Here is a 16,721-nt window from a genome sequence, read left to right on the forward strand (position 1 = left end):
AGCACCAGATTCCAACAGTTAGGAGCTCTGTCCCACACCACCTCCACACTTCATGTCTCGGATGCTTCTGACCAACAGACTACATAAACCAGGGATTCTCCCATGACACCTTTCTCAGGTTTAACCAGTTCCTTTAAAAAGCTTACAGGACCCAGGGAAACACATTACTTAGCAGTGGACAATGCAAGGGACTGGCAGCAGGAACAGCCTACCACTCCCCCAGAACCTCTAACTATTCAGATTCCTATCATTCATCAAGACTTACATCTTAGTAGATTTGTTTTAATTTTATCTTGTTTTTACTAATCTTTAGTAAATTAGACTCATCTCCAGCTTACCCAACTCCTTCCTAGAACCTAGTGGGGCTAAGTCCAACTACTCCAATCTCTTTACAGAACCTCATCCTCATAAACATAAATTCCTATGGGACCAGAGCGCTGAGTACGAACAAAATCCATTCCTGACACTCAAAGCCCTAAACGTGATAGAAGTTCTGGTACAGAAACTGGGAACAAGAACTGAACACACTCAAGACCCAAAGCACTCACTAATCTTTTAAAACTTTAAAATTCTTAAAATTCACCAAGGGCCCCCAAAACTAAAGTATTGATAATTTCAGTCAATTGAGAAATTTTCACAATATTTCTCTCAACAACAATAATGAATGTGCTATGTTCCAGCATAAGCTACATTCTTATGAAAAATAACTATTTTCCAAAACAATAATATTTACTCAGTATTCAAAAATGGCACTTTCAGATATTTAGAAAAAGTTAATTTATAAAAATATTGTATTCAGAACAGAAGAATCAAACTGTTTCACATTTTCAAGTCTTTTTAACATCTTGCTTTGTAGACAGCAGGTGGATTACCAAGTCTGCCTTTGTACTCAATCTTTTATTACATCACTTTATCGCTGAGCATCTGGAATGTACTGAAAACTCATGAAAGAATACACAAAAAGCTGGAAAAGAGGGTTTATGTATTATGAAAAGTTTGACCCTGGAGACTTTTTAAGTAATATCTAACTAAGATGTTAATGACAATCAACAAACCTGATCATGATTACAGTTTGTTGGTATAGAAGGTTCTTCTGTTCATGTGTTGCTTTTGTTGGCTAATGAATAAAGAAACTGCTTTGGGCTTGATAGGTGGAGAAGACAGAACTGAATGCTGGGAAGAAGGGCAGAGAGGGAGACGCTATGGATCTTCTGCCTGAGACCTACGCTGGCCGGTAAGGCAGTCACATGGTGATACACAGATTAATAGAAATGGGTTAAATTAAGATGTAAGAATTAGCCAATAAGAAACTAAAGCTAATAGGCCAATCAGTGTTTTAATGAATACAGTTTCTGTGTGATTATTTCGGGGGGGGAGGGGTTAAGCTGGCCGGGTGGCCAGAAAGAGCAAAGGGGCCTTCTCTGTAACAGTTTGTGAAAAACAATTATAATGAAAAGAAGGGGAGGGGTTGTTATTAAGTTGGGAGCTTAGGTCCCAGCCCCTTGCATCTATCCTAGCCCCCTGACCCTGAGAATTAGCACTCTGGACTCCAAATCCCAGCAGGCCAGGTCCTGACCCCTCCCTGGAGGGAGTGGCCTCAGGACTACTCCCAAGAGTATTCAAGTGAACTCCCAAAAGAGGAACACTTGGTCTCCTTTTCTCCTTCCCAGTGGTCCAGTTTGCTTGGCTTCTCGGTTCCCCCTCAGGGCCACCCAAGAGCGCAGAACTTCCATTAAAACTGGATATCTCTTAATTTGGCTTGTTTTGATTTGGCTTGGTTGGGATTTTGCATCAGCGGAGAACTCATGTTAGGAAATATTCCTAACATTGTGATGAGGGGCAAACTTCACTAGGAGGATGTAACAAAGACTGCATCAAGTGAGAGCTGATGAAGCAATCACCCAGTGAAACAACACTGGAAACTACACCCTTGAACATTTTAAATAAACACCAACATCCACTTTTCATAAAATGCATACTTTCTGTTTGTTTGGTTAGTTGGTTTAATTTACGTGTATCCGGTATTTGCCTGCATCTGTGTCAGTACACAGATTTGTGACTGGTGCCTCTAGAGGCCAGAAGAGGGTGTTGGGTGTCCTGGAAACAGAGTTACAGATGCTTGTGAACTGCCATGTAGCTGCTAGGAACCAAATCTTGGGTCCTTTGGCCCCTATTTCTATATGGTATGGCAGCCAGGCTCTAAAGCCATCGTCAGTATCTGAAGTGGTCACATAACCTTCCAGACAGGCTGTCGCTAACCTAAGAAAAGGTCAGGATGTTGTTTTGCTCTTTTCTTTGTAATTTAGAGGATGTCTGATAGAGATGCTAATCAAGCCTGTGTGCCAGCTAGCATACAGAGCAGATAGGTAGATGTAGACATGACTAAAAGCCATTCACCTGGTTACCAAGGAAACAGAATGCTAATGTATTTACCCCTCAGTTTATGTTTTGATATATAAAGCAGGAGGGATTCTTCAGGATATGAACTCAGGATTTAAATATCGCACAGTGAAGTGAGCTTGCTTTGGAGGTAACAGGGATTTTACCACAGGGTTTTTAGTTTTAGGGCTACAGCTGTTCCACAAAGTTTACTCAACAGCATTGTCTGTGACGCCAACTACACAAAACAGCCTGTAAGACAACTTACGTGAGGTTTTTGCAATAGATGGGAAAGGAGAGCTAGAAAGGAAAACATGGGCAGTACAGTTATAATTCAGAGTGCTAAGAAGTGATCTTCAGAGAGTCTCAGGAAATTCCTCTAGGAATCAAAGACGCCCAGATGCTTGGGGGACTTAGGCAGGAAGGAGAATCATAATAATAGAAAACAATTGCATTAGTACAACAAGGATACTAATATGAACACTTAATTTTAAAAGTAGGGTAACATTTTTTAAAAAGTCACATTCAGTCAGCAATGGAGCCAAAAAAATACATGGGACTACTCTGAGGACGGACGACAGACAGACAGTGACCACTGAGGAGAGCAATGCTCGGAGACCAGAAACACCTATCATCTGTAACTCATCAACTCCAACTCTACACATCTATTTAAAAAATGGGGAAAATGCTAGAACAATAATCCCCTAATTTAAAGAGTATCAGCCAACCCGAATTAATTTTCTTCTTTCTGATTTCTCCAAAACCCCCCTGCAAATGAGCGTATGGAGCTTTTCTTCATAGAAACTGTGTCCCATGGGTTGTGTCACAGGTAAGCACCTGCCACTTACACAGTGAAAGCAGCTGTAGGCAGGGATAAGAGAAGGTCAGACAGTCCAAAAATTAAACCTCAATCACCAGTGAGTGCTACTGATACTTTACCTGGGAAGACAATAAAACCGCAAAACAAGAACGCAGCTGCTGCTCCACGCAAGTGGTGAAAGCCTCCCGTGTTCACTATGTTAAGCTGAATTTCCACCCTACCACTCTGACACATGCAAGTATCTGCTTCAGACCTTTTAGTTTTAGATAAAGAAATAAAGCTTACGCTATGTGCGTGAGCTACACTGCACTCTGTTCTTTCATCATCAGAAAAGCAAACCTATTCATGTCTCACAGAACTGTTAAAAGCAGAGGCATTCATCTAAGGAAAAATCTAAGGCAATGAATGGGAAAGGAGTCAGAAAAACCTCACATAACAAATCAAATTTTTGGAAACTGCTTTCTAACAACTAAACAAGAAAACATTTTGTACATAATTTCTAAATCAGTGGTTCTCAATCTTCCTAACGCCGTGACCTTTTAACACAGTTCCTCATGTTGTGGTTATCTGTAACCATAAAATTATTTTCATTGATACATCATAACTATAATTTTACTACTGTTATGAATCATAATGTAAATATCTGTTTTCCAACAGTCTAAGGTTATCCCTGAAAAAGAGCCATTCTACCCCCCAAAGGGGCTGTGACCCACAGGTTGAGAACTCTGTTCTAAACAGAAATTATTTCCCCATTTTAGCATATGCCAAGACCCATAATCTGTATTTTAATTTCTTATATGTTGCAGTTTCATATCCACTTATATGAAGATTGCTGTCATTTCTACCTGAGAGCTACTCAACACAATAATATGTAAAGCTGGTTTTATAAAGTTCTCCTGAAACTTTTTGACCTTAGCCAGGTGGTGGTGGCACACACCTTTAAACCCAGCACTCAGGAGGCAGAGGTAGGCGGATCTCTGTGAATTTGAGGCCAGCCTGGTCTACAGAGCTAGTTCCAGGACAGGCTCCAAAACTACAGAGAAACCCTGTCTCGAAAAACAACCAAAGCTACAGAGAAACCCTGTCTCGAAAAACAAACAACCAAAAAAAAATTGTTGACCTTATGATGGTGTGAAAGCAGTCAAAAATTAAACCTGTAATTCTGAATTGTGGTCTTCTCATGGATGAATGGCACACAGTACAGTATTTCTAATACTAGGTAGGGCAGGTGCCCCAATCCCACGTGTGAGTGAGCGAGCGAGCAGGCAAGTGATGACGGTGGATCTCATGTAGCCCATCAGGTCGCGAACTGCTATATAACTGAAAATGACTTTGACCTCCTGGTCCTCCTACCCCGACCTCAAACGCTGGGATTACAGGTGTGTAATCTGTAAAGCCGCCACTCTCAGCTGAAACACAATCCGATTTACAATATTCTCAATTTTCTGTAGGTTTATGGGGAGGTAACGCCACTGTTAAGGAGCATGTGAATGCTACTCTTGGAATAGGAGCTGGGGATGATAGCTTATTTGGTAAAGTGCTTTGCCATACAAAGTTCTTGAGGAGGACCTGAATTCCTCAAACCTCACCGAAAAGGCCAAGCTTGGTGTTGGTGTCTGACACCCTAAGCCTAGGGAGGAAAAGAATGCTGGATCCCTGTAAATCCGGTCAGTCAGCATAACTTTATCAGCAAGGCCCAGGTCCGCCTCAGAGGCCTAGTTTTAAAATATGAAGTGGACCAGCTGTTGGGGGAAGAAAAGACAACAAAGATCTTATCCAGCTGCATCCACATGCTGCACCAACCTACAGACAAACCATGCCGACTGTCAGTCAGCAGACCTGCTCCACAGGCACAAATGGAATGCCTGATACTGCAGTACTTGTCAAAAGCCTAAAGCAAAACCTGCCTTCACCACTTTGCTGAACAGACATGGTCAACTTGCCTTCTAACAATTTATGCTTGGCCAAATATATTTGAAAGCCGGGTGGTGGAGACGCACACCTTTAATCCCAGCACACAGGAGGCAGAGGCAGGCAGATTTCTGTGAGTTCAAAGCCAGCCTGGTAAACAAGAGCTAGTTCCAGGACAGGCTCCAAAGCTACAGAGAAACCCTGTCTCGAAAAACTAAAAAAAAAACAACTAAAAACTAAAAAAAAAACAAAAAACAAAAAACAAAAAAAACCCCAAAAACAGAAATCTATTTGAAATAAGTCAAGTCATTCCTATGAACTATCCTTCAATATAATCAAGAGTTTATATTCCTAAGGATAATATTAACTGGTTGTAGCCACTAGTAATATGCCAGAAGCAAATATAATCAATATGAAACTAATATCTGAATTCACCCATGCCTATGCATGGCTAAATAAAGTCATGGTAGCGGGACTCTCGAGTGTCTACTTTGCTCACCAACATAAGCAGCAACTGGCAGAGCTGAACGTCACTAAAGATAGGTAATCCATAGTGGGTGTGGACGGGAGGCAGAGGCAAGGAGATCTTTCTGAGTTCAAGGCCATCCTGGTCTATATAGTTAGTCCCAGGATAGTCAAAACTACAGAGCAATCAATTCTAAAAAAAAATAATAATAAGTAAACAAACAAACAAGCAAAAAGATAGGTAACCCATGATTTTTACTAAATGAATAAGAACAGAACATATCTGAAGTATACAGATTCAAATTAAACTAGAGATTAAAACCATAGCTCTATTTAGTAACATTTGGCAACACTGTATATGAAATGAGGTAAAGAGGAACGCCACAGACAAAAGACAAACTGCAGGACCTAGTCAGGGAAGGACTAACTGGCCACACACCTTAGACAAAGTGTGGAACGATCAGGAAACAAACCTGAACACAAGAAGCATCACTTTGGGGGCTGGAGAGATGGCTCAGAGGTTAAGAGCATTGCCTGTTCTTCCAAAGGTCCTGAGTTCAATTCCCAGCAACCACATGGTGGCTCACAACCATCTGTAATGTGGCTTGGTGCCCTCTTCAGGCATGCACGTAGACAGAATATTGTATATGCAATAAATAAATAAATATTTAAAAAAAAAAAGAAAAAAAGAAGCAACATCTTGATGGACCCTGAATTCACTGACAACATCTAATGCAGGGAGATACAATCTGAACTTTAAGTGAATGAGAAAAAATTAAAATATCACTAAAGGGGATATCAAGATTTGAACTAAGGGCCAGCATGATGGCTCGGCATGCAAAGGCCCTTAACAACCTGAGTGTCCCTTTTTATTACTCATTTGGGGTCACTCATAATCCCCAGTATAATTTGCCAGAAAACCTGGTAAAAGAGATCCTTTGGATTGAAGACATGAGTACTTTGTCACTGAAAAGTCTATCTTCATAGCAAATTATAAACTTTTAATCCAATCTCTTGTGAAGAGCATGAATCAGCTTACAGATCAAACAGTGGCTGTGAATACAGAAATCCAAAGCAAGTGTCTTGACTTTCCTAGGCCCACTGCCGGCTCAACTCAAATGACCCTGTCTATCCCCACAACAACCACATGCCTTTAACTTTCTTAAGGTGCCCTGACACTGTTGCAGCTCAGTAGTTTCAAGGCTGCCCTAAAAAGCATGCTTTACTCTCTCTTGGTTGACAGTCTCACTATGTAGCCCAGACAGACTGACAGACAACTCAGCAGCACCCTGCTGCACCCTCCCAAGAGCTAGGAATACAGGTGTGCACCTCCATGCCCAGCCCAAGTCCTAAAATATTTATTTGTAATTAGATCCACCAGCCGGACTTATAATACCTACTTGCTGCCTTCTACACCTCTAGAAACCAAGTAATTTAGAGTACTTTCAAAGCATACGCAAATGCAGTAAAACATAAACTCGCAAGACTTTCCGAGCGTCCAGAATATTTTCTGAATATTTAACTGGTACTTCAACAAGTCCACCCACCAACTAATCTGCAATCTTTGAAAATGGGTTCATGCCTTTAATCTCACCACTCGGGAGGCAGAAGCAGGTGGATCTCTGTGAGTTCAAGGTCAGTCTGGTCTACGGAGGGAGCGAGTTCCAGGACATGCTCCAAAGCTACAAAGAAGCCCTATCTTGAAAAACAAGAATAACCAAAAAATGTTTTATTCCTGAAGGCACCTGCTTCAAAAAAGCCAATGAAAGTTGAAACTGTCAGCTAAGCAAAAGAGAAGCATTACTTTTCCAAGTGACATTTAAATGATGCGATTAAGCCGTCCAAAGTTATTCCCTACATCTTTCAAACTCCACAGATGTTCCAGCCAGCAATAACCATGGCTCACAGCTTCACAAGCTCACAACAGGTCGCCACATCAAGGGTTTCTACATAATCCAAACAACACACTGATACATACCGACTTCTCACTCCAGCCGGACTGGGAAGAGGAACAAGCATAGGACCAAACTAGTTCCTCTGATTGTGGTTGACAGTTGCATGGCTGGGGCAGACTAAGGGACCACTGGCAGTGGCCGTGGGATTTATCTCTACTGTATATACTGGCTTTTTGGAAACCCATTCTCTTTGGATGGATACCTTGCTCAGCCTAGATATAGTAGGAGGGCCTTGAACCTTTCCCTAAAACAATGTGCCTTACCCTCTCTGAGGATGGGGGTGACGGTGGGGGGAAGGTGGAGGGAATGGGAGAGGAAGGAATGGAAACTTGAATTGGTATGTATAATGAAAAAGGACGGTTTTCTTTTTTAAAATAAATAACTAAAATTTTTTTTAAAAAAAATACACTGCATTGCCTGCTATAATCCCAATTTTCACACGAACTTAAAAATTCCTACAAGTGTCTTAACTTACCTAGAAAACTGATTTGAGAGGAAAGTGTGCTTTTGAAAAAACGCAGGGTGAATGCCTTTTTCTTTTGTCATTTTTTTTGGGGGGGGCACCTTAGCCCCAGGTGGCCTCACACTCGTAGAGATGTGCCGGCCTGTGCCTCGCCAGCGCTGGGAGTACAACCACATGCCAGCAGTACACCCTAAAGCTTAGAAACCCACACCACTTAGATTCGCATCTTCTGTTCCATCCTCTTCCTTCTACCGAGTTGCCACAGGTGCCCCTTACCCAGAAATAGACGTAAGGCTATTTCCCACGGCTTTCTGTGGTTCGGACTGAACAGTGCCCAGGAGTCTATCCCAGCCCCGCAATTCCAGCTGACGTGCTGAAAGCACGGGAACGGAGTAGCAGATCTCCGGAGAAGGCACTTGTCAAAAGTCTCTCCGGGAAGCCAAGGCGTCTGCCTTTCCCTCTCTCCCCTCCCCAGAACTCTCACCAGGGCCCTACATCCTTCTCATGACAACTGCCACTTGGCTGGAACTGGTCCTTTCGCCCTCTTCCTGAGCACCTAAACGCCAGATCAGGCAAATCTGTCGCACGCCCCGACTCCGGTCCTTCTGATCAGCACCCAGCTCTGTCCCTGGAAACCAGGGAAGGCTGTGGTGTCTTTCGAGCAAGAGTGAGGATGAAGGAGAAGGGTGCTGAGGGGAGAGCGCGGTCAGCATCCTCACGGGGAAGGCGGCAGGAAGCGCGCCCGGCGGGGATCTGGGTCCCGCATCGGCCTGCGGCCAAGCTCCGCACTCACCAGGCCGTCGATCTGCACCTGCTTCACGGCTGAGTCCCCGGAGCCGCCTTTGCCTTTGCTCTTCCCCACCGCGCCGCCCGCCGAGCTGGAGGAGGTGGCGGTGGACCCGGTGCCTTCCTTGCGCGACGCCATGTTTCCAGCCAGACAGGAAGAAAGGGAAAGCGTGAGACGCCGGAAGCGGAATGACGAACGTCATGACGTCAATGGAGGGCTAAGGGGCGGGGTCTGGGAGAGCCAAGACTCACCCGGGTGCTTTCCCCACTTCGGGCGGGCGGGAGTCAATGACTCTGCGCAAGCGCGTTGTGTATGGCTGGTGTCTCCAGTCTTTCATCACCCACTCACTACTTAAAACCTAATACGCTTTTTTTTTTTTTAATACATGTGAGTGCTCTGTCTAGAAGGCATCAGATCCCATTATAGATGATGGTTTTGAGCTACCATGTGGTTGCTGGGACTTGAACTCAGGACCTATGGAAGGGCAGCCAGTACTCTTAACCGCCAAGCCATCTCTCCAGCCCAGTTACACTTTTTTTAGTGTGGACTTGCTCGCTATTAGACAGACAGCTATAATAATAGAGCTCGCACTTCTGTATCACTTCCATAGTAAAAATGCTTTTATTTAGTCGAGTGGTGGTGGCGCATGCCTTTAATCCCAACTCTCGGGAGGCAGAAGCAGGAGGATCTCTGTGAGTTCGAGGCCAGCCTGGTCTACAAGAGTTAATTCCAGGACAGGCTCCAAAGCTACAGAGAAACCCATCCTCGGAAGACAAAAAAAAAAAAATGCTTTGACTTCTAATTTAATTCCCAATCTTCTCACCAGCTGTCAAGGAGACTTGAGACATCACCCGTTAATTAGTGACAAGCTGAATCGAGTCGCTTGCCTTATGAAGTTTTAGATTGCCATCTCTAGCCACTCAGAACATACAGAAAATACTTAAACCATGGTTAACTTCGATCAGTCTTCAGGATCAAAGACTTACTTGAGTAAAATACCAAAGTTCTTTTATGTAGTGTTGTAGCGTTGAACTCGATGTAATGGTAAGTATTTAGACTACATTGCAAATCAAGTGACATGCAATTCTGAAATACATACCAAGTCTGGAAACTACTGCATCAGTTGGAGCAAGCCATTTTAGGTAATTCTCTACATTCAAGTGACTTTGTTCCCGTTCCTTATTTTTGCAGTAAGTATTCCTTTACTCAGTATTCAAACGTAATGAAATGGTCACATTATGGCAAGCCATGTACCCTGATGTTTTGATTTTGTTGTTGCTTTTATTTGGGGTCGTTATACATCAAGCTGACAGCAGTAATTGTTAGAAGGGAGAGTTGTCTTCACTTTAGCTAGGGCAAGCAGTAGAATGAAGAGCTGTTTCCTAGAAGTACTTTGACCTTGAAGAAATCATTGTGGAAAACAGTGATTGTTTTCCGTGATTTATAGAGCCTTTGCGTGACTTCTGGCATATCTGGAGCTCAGAAAACCAGGAAAATCAGGAGACCTTATGTTCATTTTCTGGGGGTCAGTTTAAATAGTCTGTGGGAGTGACCTTGACCTTCCCTGGAGAGGGGTCATCATTTGGCAGGCTTTCTTGGAGGTGGAGTTTCGACGGAGGCAACTCCCAGGGGAGGGAGCTTATGCCAGGAGCTGGGGTGAAGCCCCCAACTAAAGAACATCCACATGCTCACAGAGATACACACTCACACAATAAATAATATTTTAAATTTATCTTTCAAAGGCAGAGAGTGCCTGAGGAACAATACCTGAGTTTTCTCTCTGTCCTAAACACATACAAACAGACATACATGCACTCACACAAGCACACTTGTGTATGCACACCTATACATAACACATTCATGCATGTGACACACACATGCACAGTTGTGCACACACACACACACTTGCATACAAATATTACACCTGTATGCTCATGCACACACACACACACACAGCAAAATGATGGAAAATACATCAAGAAAACATTAACCAAAAGAAAGCAAGATAATGGAAAACGTGGCACAGAAGCAAGTATTATTTGTGTGACAGAAGGAGACCAGTGGGGGGGTGCATAGGAAATGGGGGAGGGAAGTTGCAAGGATAAATAAGAACAAATTATAACAATTTTTAATTTATTTTTTATTCCTGTTTGGTGTAGCTGCTTTGAGACCTCCTTGTGGGATGAGGTCACTTGGAACATCCCGCAGGCTTGCTGCTAAGCAATGCCTTTGGTGATGGGGCAGAAAGAAAACGACACGGAATGTTTCTGTTGGGGCTCCAGGCCAATCTCTTTAGCACCTCTTTAGCTTGTGCTCCTGCCTTGGTGTGATGTCACCTGCACCTTGTGATCACACACTCCTATCTCTTACACCTCCAGAAGACAAGAGTGTCGGTCCTGAAGTGGAGTGTGGTCTACACTACCAATTACAACCTAAGGCGGAGAAGCAATGTATCTAAACAAAGAAACGGTGAACCAGGTATTATATTGGGGTTTTATGTTATTTTCTTGTCTGTGCAGATCGTATATTGGGGGAGAAAAGACACAAACATCTTTTCTCTGGCTTCGAAATGTTTATTTTATTCTTTGAGGTGAAGAAAAACAAGCAGTAGTTTATAATCATCTGTTCCCTAGGAAATGACCTGTTTTTGTATGCAATGCTTATGCATCTACTAAAACATTAGTTGAGCTGCTCCTTTGGGGAGTCTCAAGTAACAGAGTACAGGAGGATGGACAAGTTGACCTTCCAACACTACTCATGAGTAGTATCAGAAATCCTCTCTTCTTGGAAATGGGAGGAGAGAATAGTAACTTCTACCCCCTTCCTCCCCAAGAGATTAAGACAGGGCCATTGCAATCCATGAGCTAAATCTAAAACATGAAAAATGGAGGAACAAAGTCAGAAGATACTGTGTTGGCCAGAAATCAGTCACTTTCCCCAAATACCTCAACTAGTCTATTCAAGAGGAAGCAAGGAGCTGGATGTAGTAGTGAAAGCCTTAATCCCGTCACTCAAGAGGTAGAGGTGGGCAGATCTTGGTGAGTTCAAGGCTAGCCTAATCTACACAGTGAGTTACAGGTCAGCTGGGGCTACACAGTGAGACTGTCTTAAAATAAAAAAAAATGGGGGGGAAGGAAGAAGGGAGGAAAAGAAAAAAAGAAGGAAGAAAAGAAGGAAGGAAGGAAGGAAGGAAGGAAGGAACGAACGAACGAAGGAAGGAACGAAGGAAGGAAGGAAGGAAGGAAGGAAGGAAGGAAGGAAGGAATCATGCACACACACAATCCCAACTCCTTAAAGTATCTTTAGAAATATAGAGCACAAATGTCCCTCCCCCAAAAGACTTCTTACACGTCGGTGACATAGAAGTTGACAAACAGTGAGGTCAGGCTAAAAATCCTCCAAGTCTACCACTGAAGACCCATTTCCTTCAGGTCCATCGTCTAGAGGTTCCAGAACCTTCCAAAATCACACCACCTGGAGACTAAGTATTTAAACACTTTAGCCCATGGGGATATTCCATATTCAAACCACAACGCCTGTCCCAGGAAAAGTCTCTCCTTTGCTCCGATTGGTGTCAGTTGAACCCACATATCTCCTTTTTTGTCCTGTGTGTAGCATAGGAGTGTATGCTTGGAAGAGTGAAGTGATCTTTTTTTTCAGTGCTACAGAAGGAGCGACAGAAGGGAGGGTAAAGCAGAGCCATTTAAAAGAAAACAATATTCAGAACTTCCACGAGACTCAGCGTGAGGCCATTTTCTATAGGTTTGCTAAAATAATAATTTTTAAAGTGACATTTGACCTTTCTATCCCCGTGTGTTGATTTATGACTTACTGACTAGTATTAAAACAAATTGAGCTCGCACTGGGAAAATGTCAAAGATTCTAAGAGTGAGCTTATTTTGTATAAGATCATGTAATTAATACCTCGTATTGGTGTAATTCAATTATAATTACCAGACTCTGTAATAATATTCTACTGGATTAATAAAGCGCATTTATTTTCTTACCTCCAGGAGTTCGGTCTCTACCCCAAAGTCCTCCTGCAGCTTAAAAACACACACAAAACTCTTAAGTGAAAGGTTGCCTTTACCATCACACGCTACAAAAATACACACGGAACTGTAAGTGAATGGTTGCCCTTAACACCGCGTGCTACAAAAACAAACAGTGCTGTAAGAAAGTCCCTTTAAAGCTGTAATCGGAGATCGTTTTCAATCTTTAAGCTCCTTTAAGAAATAGCACTAATATTTGCTTACCTAGAGTAATTTAATAAGGGTTCATTAATCTCCAAAGTGTTTTGATGGTCAAAACGATAGCCCCCTTTACAGCGTGAACTCTTTGACCCATTTCAGTTATGATGTAATTAAACTTCAAATAGCAAGGTGTTTTCATCAAACCGAAACATTTTTCTTTTAGAGGCTGCTTCGTTTCGTGGAACTCTGAAGCCATTTCTGATAACTTTCAGTCTCAGCAGTAATGCTCCCCCTTCCCCCTTGGGAACCAAGGACCTAACAATTTCCCAAACACGTACTGAAATGTTGGGAGAGTTCCATCATCTCCCTGAGTCCTTGTGAATGTTCTCCAAATAGAACTCAGTTATTGAATAGGGGCAAGATAACCCTTAGGTGTTGACTCAGTGACTGATGCTTTGACTTAGGCCCTGGGAAAGGGGCAAAGTGACCCTCAGATGTTTTCCCTTATCTCATCTGATCTGTCAGTCACTCTCCAGCCAATTATTGGTAATAGCCCTTTTGAATAACCCAATCATAATAGTTAAAGAACAACCCCCAGACACCCCTTCTTTCTGTGGTTTCTCCTGTTAAAAATAGCCTGTACCAGCCATTCGGAGTCTTCTAGCCTCCCAAATTCTGGAAGACCCTGTCATGACAGAATTAATAAAATCCTCATGCTTTTACATCAGCTGTGGTGGTGAGAGACGGTCTCTGGGGGGCGACTCCTCTCCTTAGTGATTGGACTCTAGGGTTCAACAGTTTCTAACAGGAAAAAGTAAAAATGGCTGCTAGTTCTGAGCCCTTTGCTCTTCTCTAAAAGTTTCTCGCCCCCCCCCCATACTTTTATTGAGTAAAATTAAAGGTTCTGTAGCGAAGTTCCAAAGGCAAACACTTGTCCAAACCATAGTGGAAAACTGAATCTCGTCCACTTTAGTCAAGTGGGCAGTAATCTTGCATGCTTTTGTTCAAATGAGCTTTCTAGTCTAATTTTGCAGTCATCAGACGAAAGTCATCTTCTGATAATTCATTCTAGGAAGTCTAGGTTTCAAAGTTAGGATTCAAACATTTATACTAGCAGGGCGGTGGTGGCACACGTCTTTAATCCCAGTACAGGCAGAGGCAGGCGGATCTCTGTGAGTTCAAGGCCAGCCTGCCCTACAAGAGCTACTTCCAGGACAGTCTCCAAAGCTACAGAGGAACCCTGTCTCGAAAAACCAAAAACAGAAAAAAAAAAAACCAAAAAAACATTCTATACTGCAGGGTAGTTCCTTAAGCAAGGAGGTAAACAACCAATAGTAGTAACAGTAGCTCTAGGTTCTTCCTTGCCAAAGCAAGCAGAGTACAGCTGCAAAGAAGACTCCCAAATAAGAGATTTAGGCCAAATGAGGCACCGGGAAAGGACACTTTCCAACCTGTTGAGCTGTGCTCCAAGTCTGCAGCTTTTGTGAGCTGTCACCCATGCTGGGGTGGACTTCAGTGACACAGCCGTCTCTGAGTCATTTCTGTGCCCATAAGTAACCTCTCACTCGTATTCCTATGAGTGACTGCAACAAAACGCGTGGGTTCACCAAGCTGGACGTCGGTGGCATCATTTCTTTCTAGGTTTCCTATCTGGGGTGAGTAGACATTTATGCCATGTCTCCCCAGGAAAGAAGGTTCTGCCACACAACAGCAGTTAACATCTTATATTTATTATTCTACTTGCTATAGAATTGACATGGTTGATTTTGTAATTTGAAATTTTTTTATATTTTTATTTATTATGTACACAATATTCTGTCTGCAGGCCAGAAGAGGGCACCAGATCTCATTACAGATGGTTGTGAGCCACCATGTGGTTGCTGGGAATTGAACTCAGGACCTTAGGAAGAGCAGGCAATGCTCTTAACCTCTGAGCCATCTCTCCAGCCCCCTTGTAATTTGAAATTTAAAAATATTTTTAAATGTGTCACCTTTATATTGAATCTTAATAACACCTTCAGACAGGTCAGGGAGCCCACATGAATTCTGTCCTATAGAACAAAATATATCTGTATAACTCTCTCTACCCAGTGAAGACATTAATGGGACCCCACTATGTAGCAGTTCACCTAACTTGTTCTAAAATGCAATTTATTCAGCTAAATCATTTATTTAGAGAGAATGTTTGCTGCATAATTTAGGAGGAAAGTAATATTCTTTTTGAGTTAATGCCATGTTAACAATTGTTTATAAATATTTAAATGTGAATGCAAGAAAGATAGCATCACAATAGATATGTTACATGCATCCCTCGATGCCCATAAAATTAAATAAAATTATACTAACATTCATGAGTGAAACAAAATAACCTTTATGAACTGAACTTAATGTTTGCCTATTTAATTCCATTTAGACCATGAATCTTTCATGAAATAGTCCTTTTTGGGTATTAGTCACACCTTCCAAGAATAAATCATTCTCATGTCACCTTGGCTTCATCAAACTTTCATGAGGAATAAAAACCCTCCAAGACCATGTACAACAACGTCACTTTATAAATTATATTTGATCCAGACACAATAATGAATATAAAGAGTATTTTAAAAGTCAAGAAAAATAAATTTCCATCCACCTCAGCTGAATGTAAATGTCTGGCATAGGAAGCACACAGTGCAGCAGCCCAAGACAAAACCAAAGGGTAGCAATATTAAGGTATTATTGTTCTCACCATTATAAAATCATATTTTCAAAGACTGCTGTAGCTTTTAAAATGATATCACAATATTTTTTCAAAAGAATTAACTCGTTTCTTTGAAAAGTTTAAACATATCCTAAGAGTTTTTTGAATAATGGTAATATTTAGCTTCTGCCTTGGCTGTAACCAAATATTGACTTGCCATTAATACTAGGTCATTTGGCATTTGGGCAAAAATGTTTTAGGTAGATCGCCTAGTGGAAATATCATATTGGATAAACAGTAGTGTTTTACTGCAAAAGGTCAGTCAGGAACACTAATAAGCAAGTGAAGACTTGGAGAAATTTTCATAATAAATGTGCCTGTCTGTCTGAATACTATATACTACCAGCCTGTTAGTTCCTCAGTGGGTGGAATTGAAACCAAAAGTCAGATCTTAGGCAAGAGACACAGAGAACTTCACATAAGTTTTATTACAGTATTAACTGCTCTATTTTATTATTGTTGACAGTTCCCTACTGTGACTGATTTATGAGTTAAAGTTTATCACAGTCCTGTATCTACTGGAAAAGACATAGTCTATATAAAATCCACTACTATCCACATGTTAGGTTCCCGCTGGAAGAATTTAAGAACTTATAACTAAAGTAGAATCTCTCTCCAACAAAACTAGGTCTGAACCAGAAATGGTTGTCTTAAGCAAGCACACTAAGGTGTTTTCTGCATATCTGAGGATCACGTTTTTAAAAGACATTAATAGGAAAGGATTTCGAACTTGCTCATCACTATTCTAAGGTGCTTTTGTTCTTTTGTAAGGAGAGGAAGAGGGCTAATTGGCAGGCAAATGCAGAACTTGAAAAAGACTGTGTTGTAGTTCAGTAAATTAAAAACAAGAAGAAAAACCCTAGAATATGACTCAAGTCCTTTGTGGTGTCCCACATCTTTCTAGAGCTACACGATGTCTAGAAGTTAGATCTAGAGTGAAAGACGTGAGCTTTTTTTAAAAAAAAAAATATAAAGCTTTCATTGTTTTACAAGGCTGGGACAATATTT

General features: G+C 41.8%; 1 protein-coding gene across 1 annotated transcript in view; it reads right to left on the minus strand.

Moving 5' to 3' along the window:
• Eif3h (eukaryotic translation initiation factor 3 subunit H) overlaps positions 1-8,954 on the minus strand; it is an 81,011-nt gene extending 72,057 nt beyond the window's left edge. The window contains exon 1 of the mRNA XM_048457166.3: positions 8,787-8,954. Coding sequence (XP_048313123.1) covers positions 8,787-8,918 — 132 coding nt within the window. The 5' untranslated portion in view covers positions 8,919-8,954. The remainder of the gene's footprint in view (positions 1-8,786) is intronic.
• Between the last annotated feature and the right edge of the window lie 7,767 nt (positions 8,955-16,721).

The sequence above is a fragment of the Myodes glareolus genome, chromosome 19 (assembly GCF_982192425.1).
Source record: "Myodes glareolus chromosome 19, mMyoGla1.1, whole genome shotgun sequence".
Classification (NCBI taxonomy): Eukaryota; Metazoa; Chordata; class Mammalia; order Rodentia; family Cricetidae; genus Myodes; species Myodes glareolus.